The 22,501-nt window shown below is 38.8% G+C and overlaps 1 protein-coding gene across 1 annotated transcript in view; it reads left to right on the top strand.

Moving 5' to 3' along the window:
* TTN (titin) overlaps window positions 1-22,501 on the top strand; it is a 274,245-nt gene that overhangs the window by 97,040 nt on the left and 154,704 nt on the right. The window contains exons 95-124 of the mRNA XM_062188546.1: window positions 72-359; window positions 810-1,100; window positions 2,771-3,058; window positions 3,561-3,653; window positions 3,775-4,060; window positions 4,888-5,071; window positions 5,269-5,358; window positions 5,455-5,722; window positions 5,821-6,081; window positions 7,937-8,146; window positions 8,340-8,417; window positions 8,536-8,562; window positions 8,982-9,041; window positions 9,554-9,637; window positions 11,118-11,189; window positions 12,214-12,261; window positions 13,446-13,850; window positions 14,281-14,340; window positions 14,731-14,808; window positions 14,961-15,038; window positions 15,617-15,703; window positions 15,936-16,016; window positions 17,014-17,097; window positions 17,463-17,549; window positions 19,062-19,145; window positions 19,380-19,460; window positions 19,599-19,679; window positions 19,851-19,934; window positions 20,186-20,301; window positions 20,747-20,849. Of these exons, the coding sequence (XP_062044530.1) occupies window positions 72-359; window positions 810-1,100; window positions 2,771-3,058; window positions 3,561-3,653; window positions 3,775-4,060; window positions 4,888-5,071; window positions 5,269-5,358; window positions 5,455-5,722; window positions 5,821-6,081; window positions 7,937-8,146; window positions 8,340-8,417; window positions 8,536-8,562; window positions 8,982-9,041; window positions 9,554-9,637; window positions 11,118-11,189; window positions 12,214-12,261; window positions 13,446-13,850; window positions 14,281-14,340; window positions 14,731-14,808; window positions 14,961-15,038; window positions 15,617-15,703; window positions 15,936-16,016; window positions 17,014-17,097; window positions 17,463-17,549; window positions 19,062-19,145; window positions 19,380-19,460; window positions 19,599-19,679; window positions 19,851-19,934; window positions 20,186-20,301; window positions 20,747-20,849 (4,137 nt within the window). The remainder of the gene's footprint in view (window positions 1-71; window positions 360-809; window positions 1,101-2,770; window positions 3,059-3,560; window positions 3,654-3,774; window positions 4,061-4,887; window positions 5,072-5,268; window positions 5,359-5,454; window positions 5,723-5,820; window positions 6,082-7,936; window positions 8,147-8,339; window positions 8,418-8,535; window positions 8,563-8,981; window positions 9,042-9,553; window positions 9,638-11,117; window positions 11,190-12,213; window positions 12,262-13,445; window positions 13,851-14,280; window positions 14,341-14,730; window positions 14,809-14,960; window positions 15,039-15,616; window positions 15,704-15,935; window positions 16,017-17,013; window positions 17,098-17,462; window positions 17,550-19,061; window positions 19,146-19,379; window positions 19,461-19,598; window positions 19,680-19,850; window positions 19,935-20,185; window positions 20,302-20,746; window positions 20,850-22,501) is intronic.

Below are 22,501 nucleotides of genomic sequence, written 5' to 3'. Positions count from 1 at the left end.
AACACAATTTCTGTAAACTGAAATGGTTTGGCTACTGAACCTGAAAGTTTGTCTCTCTGCTCTGCTCTCAGAGGGGAAGAACCCACCGTTCTTTGACATCCCGCTGGCCACTGTGGATGCCGTGGTGGGAGAAAGTGCTGACTTTGAGTGCCATGTCACTGGAACACAGCCCATCAAGGTCAGCTGGGCCAAAGACAACAGAGAGATACGGAGTGGCGGCAACTACCAGATTAGCTATCTGGAGAACAGTGCCCACCTGACGATCCTCAAGGTAGACAAGGGGGACTCTGGACAGTACACCTGCCATGCTGTCAATGAAGTGGGCAAAGACTCCTGCACAGCTCAGCTGAATATAAGAGGTATCATCTGCTTTGTATGTGGTCCAACAGAGTACAGTCATTCAGCAGTCTATCATAAGGATGCAGTTTTTATTGAGGACAATGAAATTTAGGGCATCTTAAAGCAAATTATGAACATGTCCAAGAGGAAATAAGTCTTTCTAGAGAAAATAGGATTTTTTTATTTTAAAAAGTGTATATTTCTAAAATTTTGTATATCTGTATAACCCTAAGACTACTGTCTTTTTATAAATTTCTAGTTCTGTCAGGGGCCAAAAATTATTCTTATCATCCATCTCATAAATATGAAAACAGTCTGGAATAGCTTGTGGAAGAAGCCTGAAATATTGAAAACAATACAGATAGATGTTGTATTTTATTGGTTAGCCTTGCTTTTTAATTAAAATTATGACCTCTTTTTCTTAAAAACTTCATTTGAATAACTTGCTTGTGGATTGCTGTTTCTTACAGAGCGGCTAGTCCCACCAAGTTTCACGAAAAAACTCTCAGAGACAGTAGAAGAAACAGAAGGGAATCCTTTCAAACTGGAGGGACGCGTGGCTGGTTCCCAGCCTATAACTGTTGCTTGGTACAAAAATAATGTAGAGATACACCCGACCCCTAACTGTGAAATAACATTCAAGAACAATGCGCTGCTACTGCAAGTCAAGAAGGCGGGCATGGCCGATGCTGGTCTGTACACGTGCAAAGTGTCCAATGACGCAGGCTCTGCCCTGTGCACCTCCTCCATTGTCATCAAAGGTTAGTTATCCTCACAGCCGCCGTCCCATCAGACTGCCACGTGCTTGTCTTCTGATATCTTTATGATAGATAAAAGTAGACAATTAACTGGATTGCTATCATTCCATACAGGTCTTCTAAGGCTATGTATTATTGATAATTTTATGGCTCCCCAAAAGTATACAGTATTTAATAGACTAAAACTTTATCTTTCTACATCATAGCCCAGAATTCTCTCAGGGCATCAGGAGTCTAGCCTACTTGGAAATGTGTACCTAACTGTAATTTATTTTTATGAATTACATTTTATTTGAGAGAAAAAATTTAAAGTTTTTCAGCACTGACTATTGTGTTACTTTTGGTTATTTTGAGTAATATAACAATCTGAAACATTCTCTTTTTAAATGTATTTCTAAAGGATTATTATTTAATATATACTGCCCAAAGCTTTTGACTTGTGCAAATTAATCCCAGACAAAGGGGTAAGACTTGCTCAAAAAGCAAAAAACTAAAAAAAATTGCATATCATTATAGAAGATGTATTTAAATGTGCATAGTTTGAAGCAAAGAAATAGACTGAGTTTGAAGAGATCTTCATCTGATCCTCTGACCATAGTGCCTTAGTCCAAATAATTACAATACAGATTTATCAAAATCCCTTTACAAACTGAAGTCCTAGAGCAGCAGCGTGGAGTTGATTATCAACTCTGATGATTAGATTGGTCATCTCCAAATGCAGTGATCATGAGTTAGTGTTATTAACGGGTTAATGTCACTAAAAGGTTAATATCACTCAGTTGTCTTAAAATTCATTTTATCAACCATTTGATAGACCTTATATGCAGTTAGTCCTAAAACATTAAGTAAAATGAAAATAATATATGCTTCACAGTGGCTTATATTGATGATACTTTTGCCATTAGTATAAAGTTCCAAGGTGATTATTCTATAGGATTTGTTCAAGGAAGCATCTGAGGTTGTGATCATTACAACCATGGATATAGGCTCTATTCTTCTCAGAAATAGGTTTTAAATCATTCATCAAAATCATCACATTTTTTCAACTTACACTTGGACTTATTGTGCTACTCCTGTTTACTTCCTTGGTTTTCAATGGAGCACTGAGTGTCAACTCTTAATCCCTCAGGTCTGATTGGATTTTAAGTGCCACTGTACCTACACTTACTAGCTAAAGATGAACATGAGAGAAAATCTCATAGGAAGATGTGGGCTCATGGATTACTCAACATTGGCCCCCTATCCCAGAGCGTAGCCATCACTGCTAATCTAAATGAGTGGGATTCCCCCATAAGCCCTTAGTTTTCAGGGTTCAGCAGAAACACAACTCATGGGCTTGAGAGAATCAACAGATATGGCACAGAAGTTTATAGTAACTGCTCTTATAATGTTTGCAGTGCTTAATCAGGACACAGATGCTTGGGTGATTTGTAGGCGGCAGAGCATCTGTTCTTAGCTTGCTTTTAAATCTTTTTCTTTAAAAAAAAAAAAAAAAACAACAAATGTTAACTGTTGCCTTCAGATAAAACCAAACCAGGTACATAATTTCATTCTACTACAGCAACCAGTGTCACCTATTAGAGGCAAACTTCTTGCTCTTTGCTTGTTTCTTTTCGGGCATTTCACACTGTTTTGTCTTTATGTTTCTCATGAAAATACCATTTCAATTCCAGAGCCTAAGAAGCCCCCTGTGTTTGATCAGCATCTTACTCCAGTAACAGCAAGTGAAGGGGAATTTGTGCAGCTCAGCTGTCACGTGCGAGGCTCTGAGCCCATTCGGATCCAGTGGTTGAAGGCTGGCCGGGAAATAAAGCCTTCTGACAGATGCAGCTTCAGCTTTGCTGGCGGGACAGCTGTGCTGGAACTCAAAGATGTGGCTAAAGCAGACTCAGGAGATTATGTGTGTAAAGCTTCGAATGTCGCTGGAAGTGACACTTCCAAAGCAAAAGTGACCATTAAAGGTACAGATACCTCAACCTAGTACACAGGTCAAGCCAACACCTGCTGACATCCAATATCAGTTATTACCCATTTGCAAATGGTGCCGTCTTGATTAAAATTGAGATATTGGGTAACTTCCTGGGTAAAATTTCAATAACATTATTTGAAATTACCCCTAATTCACTGCCCTATTTTTTAACCGTCTTTTGCGGTATATCCGTATAATTAGTCCAGTTCCAAAGGTGATGCCATAATGCTATGATTTAAGATGCCTTGGGGCCATCGTCCTGGGAATAAAATATTCAATACTATTAATATGCTTATAGTTGAATGTGCAATTACCCACACAGATGTGTATGTGTGTGTATCTGCTTTTTCTTCTGTATCCAACCCTCATTTATGTAGTGGCGTCTTGAGTACCTTTTGACACTGTCAAGCTCTTAATGATTATTTTACACAGAGGAAGGTTTATTGCAGTTTTGAGGTGGTTATAATAACAAAACCTGTAAATGCATTTTTCAGAAAAACCAGCAGCAGCCCCTGCAGCTAAGAAGGCAGCAGTCGATGGGAAACTCTTTTTCGTCTCAGAACCTCAGAGCATCAGAGTTGTAGAAAGTGAGTATTTTGTGAAAAATTCACCTTTTTCTGTGTTATACCCTTTAATACTGATTTGATTTCAGAAGAATCGATTTTAGAAGATTAAATTTTTTATTCATTTGTTTTCATTACGCTGTAGAGACCACTGCAACATTCATTGCAAAAGTGGGAGGTGATCCAATCCCCAATGTGAAATGGACAAAAGGAAAATGGAGACAACTGAACCAAGGAGGTCGCATCTTAATCCACCAAAAAGGCGATGAAGCAAAGCTGGAGATCAGAGACACCACCAAAACAGATTCTGGGTTATACCGCTGTGTTGCATTTAACAAACATGGCGAAATTGAAAGCAATGTTAACCTACAGGTGGATGAAAGGAAGAAACAAGAGAAAATTGAAGGTGATCTTAGAGCAATGCTGAAAAAGTAAGTTGAACTTAAAACCATATATAGAAATGATTTACTCACAGAAGGCATCTCGAGATAAGGGCCGTCTGCTCCAAGGCTCAGAGGCTTAAAGAACATGGAGGATATAAACATTTTAACAGGAACAGATAAGCAAATATACAGCATTGGGATAGAACTAAGTGGTTCATTATGATGATTTCTAAATTATATGCAGCTTTTAAGAATGAGGCATACCATTAAGATTTTAAACAAAAGCAAATGGCCTTATAAAGAATCCTAAGTATGTTGTGTTTCCAAGGGTAGAAGTTTTATTTTCTCAGTATAATTTCTTATGCTGTGATCATTTATTTTTCTACATAAATTGCTTAACTCATTTTCCATAATTAGCAATAATTTCAATACAGTTTATATTTCAATATAATTCTTAAATTAACCAATACTTAATTTCTATGCATCTTTTCCAGAACATGTGATATTTAGCCATTCTTAAAATTTTCTATTGCTCTCGTTATTTTTATAATTCTTTAATTATAGGCGTTAATTATTAGGCTCTCTGGTTATAAAGTTTATAGAAATGCTTCGTTACTCTTTCCTTTCTTAAGGATCACATTCTCTACTGCGTAGCAATGGTCTAATCTTAATCTACTCCAACTCCAAACCCAACTATTTTATTGTTGTACAGTTAGTTACCAGGGTACGATTTATTTTTATGAAACGAAGAACACGGAGCTCTTCTTTTCTGTGAAGAACAAAATCTTAAGGACATTCATAATCTTTGTACAACAATAGAAAATTCAAAATAAATACGAGGTAGGTGATTAATGCTTATTTCTTATTTCATCTAGAACTCCAGCTTTGAAGAAAGGAGCTGGGGAGGAAGAGGAAATTGATATCATGGAACTGCTCAAAAACGTCGATCCTAAAGAGTATGAAAAATACGCCCGAATGTACGGCATCACTGACTTCCGGGGTCTTCTTCAAGCATTTGAGCTGCTAAAGCAAAGTCAAGAAGAAGAGACACACAGATTGGTATGAATCTTTTTATGCAGCATCGCCCCACAAATTCACATTTGAGACATCGATCATATCCTCAGTCCCAGAACCCTACAGTTAGATGAGATCGTTCAGTATAATCTCAATGGCAACAAGAGTGGAAGTTCAATGTAGCTGTACATCCTCTAGTAGAAATTTCGTATCATGTGTAATATTCATTTTTTCCTCCTCAGGAAATTGAGGAAATAGAGAAGTCAGAGAAAGAAGAAAAGGAATTTGAAGAACTTGTGTCATTTATTCAGCAAAGACTGACACAGACAGAGGTACAGTGAATTATGGTGAAAATAATGTGGACACATTTTCACTCAGAATTATAAAGGAGGGAATGACTAATGTATTTTAATTCTGTGTTCTTCCAGCCTGTCACTCTGATTAAGGATATTGAAAATCAAACAGTTTTGAAAGATAATGATGCTATCTTTGAAATTGACATTAAGATTAATTACCCAGAAATCAAGCTCTCATGGTACAAAGGAACTGAAAAACTGGAACCCAGTGATAAATTTGAAATCAGCATCGATGGTGACCGACATATACTCAGAATTAAGAACTGTCAACTTAAAGACCAGGGCAATTACAGATTGGTTTGCGGTCCACATATCGCTAGCGCCAAACTAACTGTGATCGGTAAGTTAGAAAACAGATATAAAAAACCTTGTGAGATGAAATTGTTGCCACACCTGCATGTGGTACTGACTCGAGTCACTATTCTATCACACAAACAGAGCCCGCTTGGGAACGGCATCTTCAGGATGTTACTTTGAAAGAAGGCCAGACTTGCACCATGACATGCCAATTTTCGGTGCCAAATGTAAAATCTCAGTGGTTCAAAAATGGCAGACTCCTTAAACCCCAAGGCAGAGTTAAAACCGAGGTGGAGCACAAAGTCCATAAACTGACCATTGCAGATGTCCGAGCAGAAGACCAGGGCCAGTACAGCTGCAAACATGAAGACCTTGAAACTTCAGCAGAGCTCAGGATTGAAGGTGGGTGAGGCTGTGAGCGGCTTAGATCCACAGCAAATGTGCGAGACCCCTGCAAACATCCCCCAGAGCGAGTGCCCATCCCCAGCACACAGACCCACGAGGGCCACTCACATCCCCAGATTCACGCAAAATCGCAAGGAACAAATTCAGATGCATGCAGACTCTTTAGCATGGCACTTCTAGGCCAGAGGCAGATTTTAATCTAGACAGATATATAACTTTTTAAGTCACTTCAGTTGAAAATCTACCTTCCATAATTCTCATATCTAGGATTTTGAATTTTAGAAATAAATCTTGGAAAGGACAAGATCTCATAGCTGTTAATCTATAGGAGCTTGTCTAGGAGTTGGTATTTTGTTTATAGAACTTAATTAGACTTTATAAGAAATTTTATTGAAAAAAACACAAAATATGTGATGTGCATTTGGTAGCTGTTTTTCAGATATTTATTTCATTTGAGGATCATAGTCCAAGCTTCTGAATCTGAAGTTAAGTGGAAATTGAGAATTTAGGAACAATAATATTAATTTTCTAATTGTTTCTACTGAGGGCATTTTTCCAAAGACAGTGTTGAACTGTATTGAGAAAAATTTTGGCTATAATAATAGCACTTACTTCCATTTGTTGATGTCCATTCTTAATTGTTGAAGCACAGCTATGTATCATAACATAAACAATTCAACTTTTCTCACCTAATTTACAATGAATATTAATGCCTGGTTGTATTTTAAAGTTCAATCATTTTAAATAGTTCTCAAGTTGGTGGGTCCAGTGGAAAGTACTGACTATTTTTTAAATAAAGGAATATTTAAAATATAATTCCATTATAAAGCTCACCAGATACTATGATTTCTAAGTATTCATGGTGCTATTTAACATGGAATTGGACATTTCTAAATAAAATTTTGGGTAAATCTCAGCTCATTCTCCTTCATATGCTCATATTGTATTTATATTTATATTCATATTTAAATATATTTATATGTGCTTAGAAAGCACGATTCAGAACTCTAAAAAAATTTCCTGAAATGGATGGGTGCAGGCTACCTATTCAGTTTGAAATTCTTTCACAAAACGTAACTCATTTTAGACAAATAATTCTAGTTCCTTAATTGCAAAAATTATTTTACTGAGGAAAAAAAGAATTTCAGATGAAAACTTACATATTTAAATTAAGTTTATGTATCTTCTATTATGAATATACCATTTTGCTAATATTTTTAAAAGATATTTTATGTATTTACATAACATTTTATTTCAGAAAAGTTTTAAATTTCCAGTACCAAGCTGCATCCCTTCCACCTCTCCCATTCTGTAGTATTCAACCCTCGGTGTTCAGATTGAGTGGCTTTTTTGTTTTTAATTTTAGCCCCCACACAAAAGGGAGAGCGTGTGGCATTTATGTTTCTGTGTCTGGCTTATTTCACTCAACGTGGTGTCCTCAGGTTCTATCTATTTGGCTGTAAATGACAGGGTTCTTTTTTTTTTTTAATAAATGAACAGTATTCAATTGTGTATATATGCCATATTTTCTTTACTAATATTTTAAAAATTTAATTTGACTTTTGGGTGATAAACTCATTTTAATATTATCTTCATACAGATACTTTAAGGGTCTCCCAGGGTTTCTTTATGATTTCCTATATTGATCTTGTAGGAATACACTTAAGAATAGGGATAATTTTTCTGTTGCTGATAGAAAGAAATTTTCTTCTTGTTTTTTCTTTTGTTAGTGTTGTCTACTATTTTATAGTTAGATAAAAATGAGAGATTTTTAAGTATCTGAGGACAAAACACAGAGAAAGGGCTTTCTTTCTTTCCTGTCTAAATTTGCACTCTCTCTCTTTTCAAACAGCCGAGCCAATTCAGTTTACGAAGCGCATCCAGAACATTGTGGTGAGTGAGCACCAGTCCGCCACCTTTGAGTGTGAGGTGTCCTTTGACGACGCCATCGTAACATGGTACAAAGGACCAACAGAACTGACCGAGAGCCAGAAATACAACTTTAGGAATGACGGCCGCTGCCATTACATGACCATCCACAACGTGACCCCGGACGATGAAGGTAAGGGCATGGGCGGCCTCCCGGGGAATAGATGTATCATTTAGCCTTCATCTGTTTTATGTAAGTCTACCCTTGGCTATGCTTATCCTCTGTAACTATACGTAGAAAACAATGTTTAAGACAGCTATCTATTTCAATAAAGAAGTGTTGTTTGCAACATATGAGGAAGCAAACATTCGATGATTCTTCTCAGGGGTCTATTCCGTGATTGCTCGATTGGAGCCACGAGGCGAAGCGAGAAGCACGGCAGAGTTGTACCTTACAACCAAAGGTGAGCGAGCACCTGCATACGCACGCCCAGAGCACAGGCGGTGAAGCCAGTAGCCTACCCAGCGCCAACTACAAAGCCAAATGCAAACCTCTCTCTCTCTCTCTCCTTTCTTTTGCAGAAATCAAACTTGAGCTGAAACCTCCTGGTAAATTTTCTTGTTTTTGTTTGTTAGAGTCAATCCTTGCTTCCAAAAAAATGTAGTGGAAGTTTATAAATAATAGAAGCCAAAATGTGTAAGAATACCATTTCTCTTTTCAGTAAAACACTACTCAATGAAATTACTTTCATTAAAATAGTCTGTTAAACTTTGTGAACTTTGAAAATTAGGGATAAGGCCTCTTTGAGTTGATCTCTAGGATCACATCAATGGTGTGGCCATAGGACGGAAGGAATTTTCAGAGGCAGTAGTGTGCCTGTGTGGTTCCATACAAGAGGATACTAGCATTTTTGTGTCTCTGTATTAGATTCGCTGTTGAGATGCCCAACACTAAGTACATCCTCATTGCCTAATAAATGTCTGTGTTCTCAGTCCCTCTGTGATCATCGCCACATGTTCCTTTCCAGATATCCCAGACTCCAGAGTGCCAATCCCAACCATGCCTATCAGAGCGGTGCCACCAGAAGGTAAGGGCCATCGGCCCCTGGGCTTGGAGCAACAATGCTCTCCTGCTAGGAAGGGACCCATGCCCAAACCACATCAGAGAATGAGACCCCATGCCCTCTGTGGAATAATTCCCTCTGTAGTTAGCAGTTAAGACACCTGCAGCCCTTGTCAGAGAGCCTGGGTTTGACTCCCGATTCCATCTCCTGCCCCCAGCTTCCCGCTAACGCTGCTGGGAGGCAGTGGTGATGGCTCAAGTAACTGGGCTCCTGCTACTCATGTGGGAGACCTGGACTGAGCTGCCTGTATTTGTAAAATGAACCAGACAGTACTCTGTATCTGCCTTTCAAATAAAGAAATATTTTTAATAAAAGTTATTGACAAGTTATAACCTTCAACAACTTTCATTTGCTCTGATTGATGAGTTAACTCTATAGTACCTCTGAAATACTGAAATGCACAAGGATTTTCATTGTACTTCACACAAAATAGGAAACTGAAGCATGTTACTGATGATGACATTCATTTTCTTCAGAAATCCCTCCCGTGGCCATTCCACCTATCCCTCTTTTGCTGCCAGAACCCGAAGAAAAGAAACCACCACCAAAACGTATTGAAGGTATTACCTACTTAACTACCTAAAAGTTAAAATACACAGGATCTCGCTAAGGCTGCCCCAGCAAAAGCTGTTTTGCACGTCTCGTGCGCCCTCTAGTGGTCAAGAAGTTGAGCTGCCTCTTGAAATAGAACAGCTTCTTTAAGTATTAGCTACATGTCTAAGAAGTGCTTAAGACAAAATACTATGCTGAGCATGAAAACATTACATTTAGGTGGAACCACTCACACATTAATGGAAATTAGTTTTGTTTTTCCTTTTTACCTAACTACTAAGGACCAATTTCTATGGAAATAAATCACACTAGTTTTTAGTCAAACTAAAAATGATAGTTTTTCACTAACTTATAATGTTAACTACCTTTATAAGCTATTTCTTATAAAACTATGATTTAGAATACCTTTGGGACTTCTGTCTCTTAAGTCAAAGTTCACTAAAAAAGAACTTTTAAGTGCTCCAGAGAATTGTCCCTGTCAGTACTTCAGCACAGAAATTGTACTATTTGTGTCCCAAAGCTGCTTGACTAAATCAGTTCAAACTGGTTGCCGGGGAGTTGCTGGAGTTATAGAGAGAACAGAATTACTTTCAGAATACCTGTAGCATGGTCAGGAAAAATCTGCTCGTCAAAGTCACATTTTCCCATAGCCACACCACTACTGTAGAAGCTTCTAAAGGTTGACATGTGAGTCCCCTACCACCACTACCATTGTGTCAGCGAGCCTCAGAAGAAATTCAGAAAACATTTCATCTTTGTGACTGATAAATCTTGGTAACAAAGGCATTTTTAGAATTTATATAAAGTTTTTAAATATATCTTAAATACCTGATAGCAGGGAGAAACCAGAAATTAAAAAAAAATACTTTGTTTCCATTTATATTCCTGTTGTCCGAAATAATTATCTTAATGAATGATTTGTTCTTTGAATGTTGATGTCAAATGGCTAAGCTTGAGTAGCCACTATAAGACTTGAGATATATTTAAACTTTCAAATACTTTTCATTCATGAATACTGGATGCCAAAATCAAGTGATGTAGGAATAATAATTAAGGTGTAATAGCAGCAACAACCAAAGAAAACTCCTGCAATATATCATCGGTAGGCTTTCATTTTGCTAGTCCATTAGTTATTCTCCCTCCTAAAAAATTTAGTGTTCTTGAGTTAAACAAGAATGAAAATGTGTACCTTTCAATTTACGAAACCACTTGTTTTCACTCTCCATGTTTTAAAAACTTGAACTCTTAGCAGGCATAAACCAGTGAAGACTTAAGATCACAGTCCACATTGCACCTGATCCAAAACAACTTTTTTTTTTTTTGCATTCTAATCTGAGATCTTCGTGAAATAGATGTCTTGCAATAATATGCAGTCTTTTTTTTAAACCATCATTTGAAGGAAATAAAATATTTCAGTAAGCCTCAGAGTTTCCAGACAACATTTTTAGTTATCTACATATGACATCTATTTTTCATTTGTGGTTTTAGTGACCAAAAAGGCTGTGAAGAAGGATGCCAAAAAAGTGGCAAAAACCAAGGAAGAGGCACTACCACGTGAAGGTAGGATTATAATGCATTAGTCAGAAAGCAGTCTCAAGACCTTTTCGGGGGGAATAAAACTTTTAAATCCTACAGAGTGGAAGACAGAAGGAGGGCAAGAGCTTGAGGGGAGACTGTGCCCGTCCTTTTGCTCACGGTCATCCTCTTCTTTGACTCAGTTCTCTCTCTGAACTTTCTTTGTTCCCGTGTGTTGCCTGTCTTCCCTGTGTCTACATCTGCTCCTGGGCCCCCACTGCCCCAGCAGAATATTCTGGTTGTCTCTGGACAATGGCTCCAATTAGACCTGACTCTGCAGTCCAACAGCTGGACCTGCTCAAGCCATACCAATAGGAAGTCACAAGCTGGTGCTAACTTCAAGATGCTGCTCCAGCCCAACTGGTGGTCATCACTGCTTTACCTGACTTAAATGTCAATATTTGCAGGGAAAGAATAGTTTTTGGAGAAGAACCAATTCAGATCATTTTAGCTTTTAATATATTCCTGGAAGGTGTTCAGGAAGACAATTGGGTCATTAAATTTAAGCGTATAGCTTTAACATATATGATAGCTTTGACATATAGCTTTGACTATTATTAGAATACTGGAACCTCCTAAAAGGAGAACAAGGAGCGCAAAGCATTTGCCTGTCATTCTTTTCATTTGTGAAACGTTGTGGAATGAGAGGGAGCCCAAAGTACGTGGGTATTTCATGAACTTCATAGTTAATAATTGAAAAAATCAAACATACATTTTTTAGATTAGATATATTGACTATTCCTTTCATATTCCATGTTCATTTAAATTAGTTTGAGTCAACCTAAATCAGAATCAAACTAGTTTGTGTTTCTGTTAATATGGCACTGTGTAGCATTTTTAATGAGTTATGTTTGGGAATGAGGAAAGTGTAATGATGATTTCTGCAGGGTGTTATTGTGGTAGTAGTCCCAGGTTGTGCAAATGACCAACAATGATGCACAGAATTAGTAAACATTAAGCAAAGCATAATCCAGAAATAAACATGTATTTTATGTTTTTCAACCCCCAGAAGTTATCCAGAAGCCCCCACCTCCTACTGCCTTAATTCCAGCAAAAGGTAAATAAAAGGAAATTATTAAATATTTCCATTCTATTTACTCCTTTGTTTTTCTGCCAGCTTATTGTTAAATTGTAGAGTCTGAGCTGCTAGATTAAAATTTGTATTAGAAATGACAGCACAGAGTCCGCATTGTGGTACAGTGGTTTAAACTTCTCCCTGCTTCACCAGCATCCATATGGGTGCTGATTCAAGTCCTGGCTGCTCTGCTTCTGATCCAGCTCCCTGCTATGGCCTGGGAAGGCAGCAGAGGATGGCCCAAGTGCTTGGGCCCCTGCACCCAAGTGGGAGACCTGGAAGAAGCTGCTGGTTCCTGGCTTGGGCCCAGCCATTGTGGCCATTTGGGGAGTGAACAGCAAATGACAGATCTCTCTCTCTCTCTCTCTCTCTCTCTCTCTCTCTCTCTCTCTCTCTCCTTCTTTCTCTTCAGCTCTGCCTTTTAAATAAATAAAAAAATAAATCTTAAAAATAAAGAGAGTGATTTTGTATTGCTCGTACTCTAGGAAAGGATACCCAGGCAGACATTTTTCATGCTGCATCTGCAATGACCACATGGAAATAAGCAGTGGGAGCTAGGAAAAGGAGAGGCCACTCCTTATTTCTTATGTGTAGCACGAATATTAAAGGTCATAAAAGTAATGGAAGACTTAAAGATATTTTATATAAAAGCAACCAATTGAATTGTTTGATTATTTAAGTAGTATCTATATTGAACTGATGAATGGGTCATCTTCCATCATGAAAGATGTGGACTTACAAGTAGAAATATACTTCAAAGAATGATTGAAAATTTACAAATATGAACTATAGGAACATTAAATCAATATCTGTCGCATTATGAGATATTAAAATATTCCATGGGTAGAAAGTTGAGTTTTGTGAGTGGGAGCTCCCATTGAACAATGGAAGTTGTGTCCACTTAACAATATTTATTGCAGCTATTTTTCCACACAGTAAAAATTTCATATCAAGAGTAGCGGGTATCTTGATAGTCTTTATTATCTTCCATAGTCAACAAATTTCTGGATCCTATACAAAGAAAAGTATAGCAAATCATCAATATAATGCTAAGATCTGAGATACTGATGCATTTCACTGTGTTGATTTTCATCTAATAAAATGAAGCAGTTCTATGCATGGCTTATATATTGATGTTTATTTGTTTATATATTTATCTGTTTCAGGCCCTGAAATTATTGATATATCCTCTAAGGCTGAAGAAGTAAAAATAACAACTATCACCAGAAAGAAAGAAGTTCAGAAAGAAAAAGAAGTTGTGTATGAGAAAAAGCGTGCAGTTCACGAAGAAAAGAAACTTTTCATAGAATCTCTGGAAGAACCTTATGATGAGTTAGAAATGGAGCCATACACAGAGCCATTTGAAGAACCTTACTATGAAGAGCCAGATGAAGACTATGAGGAGATCAAGGTAGAAGCTAAAAGAGAAGTTCACGAGGAGTGGGAGGAAGATTTTGAAGAAGGGCAAGAATACTACGAAAGGGAAGAAGGCTATGACGAAGGAGAGGAGGAGTGGGAAGAGGCTTACCAGGAGAGAGAAGTGGTTCAAGTTCAGAAGGTGTATGGAGAAGGTATGCAGAAACTGGCTGACTCTCTGTCCTCTTTTCCTCGGATCATTGAATTTCCAAAGCAATTAACCCAATTTGCAACAGATTTAAAACAGATGAAATGATGATTTGAGTATCATGATGGTTAGAAATCTTCAAACACTCTATCTTTAAATAATTAATTTCCACAAGAGTCACTTTCAAGCTTTAGTTCTATTACTAAGACTGAATTCTAGGTGCTGTTTGCTAATGCAGAAGTATAGTTTTTACTTCACTTGCTTTGTTTGCATCTCTGCTTGGTCTCGCTCTGAAACCCAGCACTAGGAATCATGTTAGCAATAATAATCCCAAATATAGTACTTTATGCAATTATGTATCTTGATTTATTTGTAATTAATACGTTTTAGAACGTACCTATTTATGCATCCCTACATATCCTATTTTTTTATTAAAGAAACACACGAAATAAAAATTCCAGCGAAAGTGCCTGAAAAGAAAGCTCCACCTCCTAAAGGTATGTAACTGGAATTGTTTAAACGGATCAGAGCACCAGCAGTATTATTATGTCTTGTTTGGCAAAAATGTATAAATCACCAGTTCAAATCAATAGGCACAACTTCTTCTCTAAGTTATATTTTATCAATGAATTTTTCTCTTAAGAATTTCTACTTAATTCACCTAATAAATCAAAGGATTATCATGGTAAATTTAAAATAAATGTGAATATAACCAAAATGATTTAAATACTAAAACTTAAACATAACCAAATTTGTCTCTCTCTCTCTCTCTGTCTCTCAAAATAATTATACATATATATGTGTATATACATTTGTCTGTGTGGAGAGAGAGGGAGAATTTTAATAGAAATTCTAAAAGTACTGCAATTTCTTTAAAATGCTTGCAGTTATAAAGAAGCCAGTAGTTGAAAAAATTGAAAAGACTTCTCGAAGAATGGAGGAAGAAAAAGTCCAAGTCACAAAAGGTATCATTTAACATGCTTCTAGTATGATGTACACAAATAATCTAATTACTGATATGTACTCACCTGTGAGATGTTTATAAAATCAGTTGGTTTAAATTTTGTGAAAAAATATATTCTTCACAACACAAACATATTTGTACATATTTTTTAAGTACCCGAAGTTTCCAAGAAGATTGTTCCTCAAAAACCTTCCCGGATTCCAGTAGAGGAAGAAGTTATTGAAGTCAAAGGTATATCTCTATTTTCAGCTACAAGTTTTAAACATTTTTACTGATATGTATGGGAACGTGTACCTATTTTGCTAAATAATTCCCAAATCACCACCAGACCAAGCACATTTTTATATAATCCAATTTTATGTTGAGTTGCACCTATGTGTAATTTACATAAATAACATCACCTTTGTTTATATTTTTGTTTTACAATTACACTTTTTTCACTTAAGGGAGGTTTTGTGTTTAATGAGTAGCCTTCTAACTTTACTATGCACTGCATTCCATTACATATAATATTCCCATCCTCTCGTTCATATGAATAGATCCTAACAGATTTGGAAAAGCACCACAGTGTGTGTGAAGAAGTTGTGTCTATTTGATTCCCATTTGTGATGTTTGATAAAGGCTTCATGGGCTGTTGGTCTCTGTTGATCAAAACGTAATCTAGTTTCTTGTCAATACTAAATGTGTTATTATTATGTCATGTTAACACATTCAGTCTGTGTTTAAAGACCATATCAAGTAAAATCCGCATATTTGATCTGCTGTCTTGTCTTAGAAAAATAGACTAATGTGGAATACTCTCTTTAAAGTCCCAGCTGTGCATACAAAGAAGATGGTTATTTCAGAGGAAAAGATGTTCTTTGCTTCTCACACAGAGGAGGAGGTGTCAGTCACAGGTATAAGGCAAATTGGAATTGGGAATCGCCTGGAAGGGTTTTTGTTGGATTTCTATCGCTCTTTTTCTCTATAATCTGTGATCATGTAGTCCTTTCTGTCTCCTTGTCATTCTCTGTCATCTTTTTCATTGCGCGTTTGTCTCTGTGTTAATTTTGATTTCAGTATTCTTTGTAAATTATAATTACCACCCGCAATGGCATAGAAGTAATTAAAATGTGCATTTTTTTAAAGCCCCTGAAGTCCAAAAGAAAACTGTCACTGAAGAGAAAGTTCATGTTGCCGTTTCCAAAAAGATTGAGCCACCACCTAAAGGTATTAGTGATTCATTCTGAGCTGAAAATCTTTTCAGCGTTGGTGTAAGTTCTGTAGACTACTCCTGATGAGACTAATGGCAACTAAGGTATTCCTATAGAAAATACCATGCAGGCAGCAGGCCCGTAGCCACCACGGCCATGAGGCATGCGCAGGAAAGAGGAATGAGAACTACTGGGGGATCTGTTCTCTGATTCAGGGAGCTCACAGTCTAGGGACCCAGGATTTAAAAAGACTGCACAGTGTCCTGGCTCGGCTCAGACCCCTCACTAGAGCCTGTGGTTACACGTTCAGGAATTTTCCCAGCCAGCCATTTAACACTACTGTTATTAAAAATTTAATTATGTAAGCTTACAACTAGATAAATTAATATTAGAAATCATTAATAAGTGTTCCATAGTTCTCCCTTCCTTTTCTATTACCTTTGGTTGCTTCCACGGATTGTTGTGTGTGGAGGAAATACTGCGCTACCTCTGTGCTACTGTGCACCTCTTACCAAGTCTGGGACCGTGAGGTCATGTGGGGTGTCACACTGGCAGCACTGCCACCCACGTGGAAATCAGAATCCAACAACCCACAGGTCAAGGAACTGGCTACAACTTCCCAGCCAAATTGTTACACACTTTAGATAATCTAAGGCAATTGTTTTCATGCAATTACTGACTAAAAGTGAAGTTGCTAAAAAATTATCTTCAAAGTTATTATTTATAAAAAAAAAAAAAACTAGTTTCTAAGGAAAAGGCTCTGTCCCCTCTAAGGAAGGGGTGCTCCCCCTATTCCTGAGAAAGTGGAGGCACTTACATTAAAGGTTTTAATAGTCACATTTTTTAATTAGTCATTGAGCCTTCTGCACTTAGGCGGGTTTCTAGTACATGATTTTCTTGCCTTCAACTGCTACAAAAGTAGAATGTCTACTCTTTAATTCTAAATCTTGCAACAATGTAGGTCCTGTTGTTGAAATGCACAATTTCTCATATCCGACACATTTCTTTTAAAGTCCCTGAGCCACCCAAGAAACCCATTCCAGAAGAAGTGGCCCCCGTTCCCGTTCCTAAAAAAGTGGAGCCCCCACCAGCCAAAGGTAGACTAATATTTTTTAAAAAAATAATTCCTAGCATCCATCTTCTGTCTTTGCTGTGAGATCTATGTTTTAATGCAATAGCCACTGTAATCCATCTGTAATCTGTTTAGTTTTAGTTTTGTGTTATGTAAATTTCATCAGTTTGTGAGAATTGTTGTACATGTATCGATAAGGCCATCCTAACTGGATCTTTGCTTCCCCTAGCACATGTAATGTCTTTCTGGTGCTGGTGTATTTACCACTTGTTATCACAAGTAGGGCACACTGAATTACGTCCGAAGTCTTACATTCTTATTGAGGATTTAAGCTCTAGTCTGCTAGTAGACTAGAACGCTCAACCCATCTCAACAATGGTGTCTTTAAAGTTCCCGAGGTGCCCAAGAAACCAGTGCCAGAGGAGAAGAAGCCAGTTCCTGTCCCCAAGAAGAAGGAACCTGCTGCTCCCCCAAAAGGTACTCCAGATCCGATGACAGGGAGACCTTTTGCCCCAAACGCCTGGCGTCTGCTTTGTGTGGTCTTCCTATGGACTAGGCTGTGTTTTTCCGTTGTCTCTCTTACATGTATCCTTGTGTTCCGAATGTTTGTCAGCTCTGGAGTTGTGTTCCTGGCATGGAATGCTTAGGGGCCTCAACATCCTAAAGCAGCACCAGAAAGTGTTAGTAAAAGAAGTCCCTGGGCCAATCTGCTGTCTTACTGTTTTGATGTCGTCCCACTCAGAGAAAGATATTGGTGAACCTCGTGTTCTGTGGACGTGGTTCCAGAAAATAACTCTTTCATCCCTCCTGTGTGACTTTTTCTTAATAAAAAACATTTGGAGTTATGAAATTGTGGAGGTGGACAAAGGCAGCTGGAGGGTCTGGCAGGAGCGAGTGTTAGCTAGATGCAGGTGTACCCGGTGCTGCCAGTGACGGCCATGCTTAGTCACCAGTAACAGCGGGTCTTCATAGAGGGAGACAGGGCTTGGACGTTTTTCTTTGCCCATCTGTCTTGAGACACTACTTGAATGTCAGTGTTTGCCATAAATGTTGCAATTCGCTGATGCACTAGTGAGGTTACTTTTCATACAGGTGTCTTTGCAGTCCAAAGTGTGCTGTGGCACACTGCTGATCCATGATCTTTTTGGAGTTCTCGTTTTGTGTGAGTGGGGGAGGGGAGTGGTGATGAACGGCACTTTTACTGAGGCAGTGAGGCCACAACGCACACGTCTGGTCGGTTATGGAGAGAGCAAGAATTCCCTCTTCTCCGATAGGGGAGAAAGCAGTGAGTGGAGCCATACATTTTAGACAGTGCAGTCTTTGGCCTGACTTCCCAGTGTTCCTATTTCTTCTTGAATCAGATATGCTTCTCTCTTGAACTCTTGGCTCTTGCAGAATGCTGGGTCTTTTAATTTTTTTTTTTTAACAAATGATTAAATGATGATTTTTGAGTACTTGACTACTATACCTGAAGATCATATTAGTAAAACCAATACCAGTACCAAAACTGTTATTAAAAATGATTTTTTATTATCTAGCCATTAAAAACAAAAGTAACACTAGTAAAATCACTAATCTTAAAGCTACATGGTCCCTCCTGTCGGAGCCACAGAGGCATCTCTTAGTTATCCACAAAAGCAGGTGCACAAAAAACATGGATATACTGATAAACACTACCTGTATACAAAACATAACTAATATTTTCCTAGCAAAAGCATACCCATAGATAAAGGATGAATTCTGTACACGTTTTTCTGTTCTATAACTCAATTTTAACTGTCCAAATGCCTCTAAAGCATTGTTTGTGACGTCTGTCACATTTTATAACACTTTATAGCATTATAATTGGCTCAATTTTCTACCTTATTTTCTGATGCACACGTCATCTGTAACAGCATGGGTGAACTACATGAAGATTTGCATGTGTGTCTGTGTCCATTAGAGAAGTGCTACGTGTCTGGACTCACTGTCTGTTTTAAAAACTTTAAGTCCCAGAAGTGGCCAAGAAACCTGTGCCTGAAGAAAAGGTTCCTGTTCCAATTGCAAAGAAAAAGGAGGAGCCCCCAATTAAAGGTACACCGAGTTGCTTAGTAAAGAAGCCGTGTTGAGAGTGTCTTTATGTCTCGAGTGCAAAACATGATGTGTCTCACGATCTATTAATTGACTTAGTTTCGTGCAAAATGAATGTTTTATGGTGAGTGCGACTTCAACCAAAATGTCTGTCTACCTGTCTACTTTCTTACAACATAACGGTGCATTGTTTACTTTGGAAAAACATAAAGTCAATTCTGACAATGTCTTTTCAAGTTGCTGAAGTACAGAAGAGGGTCGTCATGGAAGAACAAGTTACTGTTGTTACTGAGAGAGAGGAATCGCCGCCTCCAGCAGGTACTGAATCCCATCTCCTTGGAATAACCATCTTTCCTCCCAGCTGCTCTAACTGCATGCCCTTGTTAATGGGCCATTCTGTGTGGCTCGCTTGCTTTCCTTTGTATGGATTTTAAAATCAAATACTATCCTTTAAAGTGCCAGAAATGCCAAAGAAGAGAGTTCCAGAAGAAAGAAGACCAGTTCCTCATAAAGAGGAAGAAGCCCCACCACCAAAAGGTACCGTGTTTCCATCTTTCGGGAAGCCTCTTTGTATCCAGCGAGGTTTGTAGGCAAACGATGACTTGGTCCGTTTTGTGGTGCGAATGCGTGATGAGTGTGTAACTGTACTTTATGTTGGGTTTCCGTGAGACAACAGTCAAGTCCTAAAAGTCCCTCATGTTTCTAAAGTGCCCGCTGTGCCCAAGAAACCTGTGCCTGAGGAGAAAGTTCCAGTGCCAGTTCCTGTGGCTAAGAAACCCCCTCCTCCCCGAGGTAGGCTTTGCCTCAGTCCTCTGCCCCGAATCTCTTAGCGTGTGAGTCCCTGCTTGTTCTGTGGTCTTCTCTTGTACTGACCTTGTCTTGCTGCCGATCCAGCTGTGTGTAGATGCACTAGTGATGCGTTACTTGTTTTCCCATGGGTCTCGTGGGAGTGCTGTCGTGTGCAAATCTTCCCCAGATTCCAAGAAGAGAGCGTTGTTAAAATTCATGACTTTTAAAACTTCAACTTTAATGCTTTCTTAAAGCTGAAGTTTCTAAGAAAGCTGTCGTAGAAGAAAAAAGATTTGTTGCCGAAGAAAGACAATCCATGGCTGTCTCTCAGAGAGTGGAAGTCATGCGGCACGAAGGTATAGACTCAGAAGTGAGAAGGGAAATGAGTTTGTGTGTGTCTGTGTGTGTGTGTGTGTGTGTTTCCTCGAAGTCTCTTCTTTCCAGATGTCATTGTTTGGCCTAGAGCTTGTCCTTGTTAGTTATTTCCACTTTTGTTGATAATGGCTCATGTCTACCTGTTGTAGCCTTCTGAGACTGAGTCTTTTTATGTCTACTTTGATCTTGAACCATTCTACAACAGTGAATGGGATGCTTTGAAAACGTCATGCTTGGACATATTTGAAAACTTCCTCAGTCTTGGGCCATGCTGTCCCCTCATCTGAGATCATCAGTTTCCTTCTTGAACTGTGGAAACTTGATGTAGCTATGCCCTAACCAGTCAGAAGAACTGTCTTCCATCAGTATGAACACCTAAGTATGAGTATTTCTGCAGGCTGAGTTTAAATTAAATCCTGCCCTTTAAAATATCCACAGAGGAAGAATGGAGTTACTCAGAAGAGGAGGAAAGAGTGTCTGTTTCCGTTTATAGAGAAGAGGAAAGAGAGGAGGAGGAGGAAGCGGAGGTTACAGAATATGAAGGTAAACAATGCAAATTAGCTAGAGATGAGCTGGTGTCTTGAGATGTTTTCCTTCACAGAGAGTTTATCAGACTAATGTGAAGTGATACACATTGAAGTGGGCACCTACTGGCCCCAGTAGATCCATCTTTGGATCAAAACACAAAGTTGAGGAACATTAACATTGATTAGAATAAACATCCAATGTTTCTCATGTCTTCTCCTTCTTACCTGGCTATATGGTGTGAAAGGTTTTGTATTTACATGGGGCAAGTATTTAAACATACATCCTGTTCACCCTTTCAGTAGACAGAACTTGGCTTCAGCATGGTGGATTTGCTCAGACTTCACCCTGGGAGCCTAATGTCTCATCACTATTTCCCTGTTTTTACCACAATCCATAGACAGAAATATATAACATAATGTAATCATATATATCCATCTCTGAAACAGGTTACGCAACATTGCTTACCCTTACTATGTCTGATATACTTTAATGTTTTCTGTTTCATCTTACTCTATTCTGTTCTTTTCACTTAAGAAAATGCCAGTTACAGCCCATTTTATAAGTCACTAATTTGTCTAAAAGTGGACAAGAAAATACATTACCTTATTACATTCCAGAAATCAAAGCCATCTTTATGAGTTTGAAACACTGAACACTTGAGGCTTTTCTTTATTTCACACATGGAGAAAACAATTATATAAAATTGTGGTCAGCTTGAGTTGATATTCAGATGTTCCCATGCCTATAATTTAATTTCTGTTGTTTCTTAAGGATTGCAATGAATTAAGACATATGTGGGTTCCCTGCTAAAATCCAACATTCTACTACAGCTATATATCCAAGAAAGTTCTAACGTCACTCTGTTTTGAAGAGAAATCAATAAGATCCTTAACAAATTAACTAATCATGGTACCAGGAGATGCGCTCAAGTATATTTCTGGCTAATAGATCTGGTTCTTCACACTCCCTTCCTCCACATGGAGGGAGAGTCCCTGGACATCCAAGATGCTTAGTCTTTTTTTTTTTTAATTTTTGACAGGCAGAGTGGACAGTGAGAGAGAGACAGAGAGAAAGGTCTTCCTTTTGCCATTGGTTCACCCTCCAATGGCCGCCGCGGTAGTCGCACTGCGGCCGGCACATCGCGCTGATCCGATGGCAGGAGCCAGGTGCCTATCCTGGTCTCCCATGGGGTGCAGGGCCCAAGCACTTGGGCCATCCTCCACTGCACTCCCTGGCCACAGCAGAGAGCTGGCCTGGAAGAGGGGCAACCGGGACAGAATCCGGCGCCCCGACCAGGACTAGAACCCGGTGTGCCGGCGCCGCAAGGCGGAGGATTAGCCTAGTGAGCCGCGGCGCCAGCCAGTCTTTTTTTTTTTTTTTTTTTTGACAGTCAGAGTGGATAGTGAGAGAGAGAGCCAGAGATAAAGGTCTTCCTTTTTGCCGTTGGTTCACCCTCCAATGGCCGCTGCAGCCGGCGCATTGCGCTGATCCGAAGCCAGGAGCCAGGTGCTTCCTCCTGGTCTCCCAAGTGGGTGCAGGGCCCAAGCACTTGGGCCATCTCCACTGCCCTCCTGGGCCACAGCAGAGAGCTGGCCTGGAAGAGGGGCAACCGGGATAGAATCCGGTGCCCCAACCAGGACTAGAACCCAGTGTGCCATTGCCGCAAG

This window comes from Lepus europaeus, chromosome 1 (assembly GCF_033115175.1).
Source record: "Lepus europaeus isolate LE1 chromosome 1, mLepTim1.pri, whole genome shotgun sequence".
Lineage (NCBI taxonomy): Eukaryota > Metazoa > Chordata > Mammalia > Lagomorpha > Leporidae > Lepus > Lepus europaeus.
The sequence above is the reverse complement of the archived record's forward strand: the minus strand, read 5'-3'. Positions and strand labels throughout refer to the sequence as shown.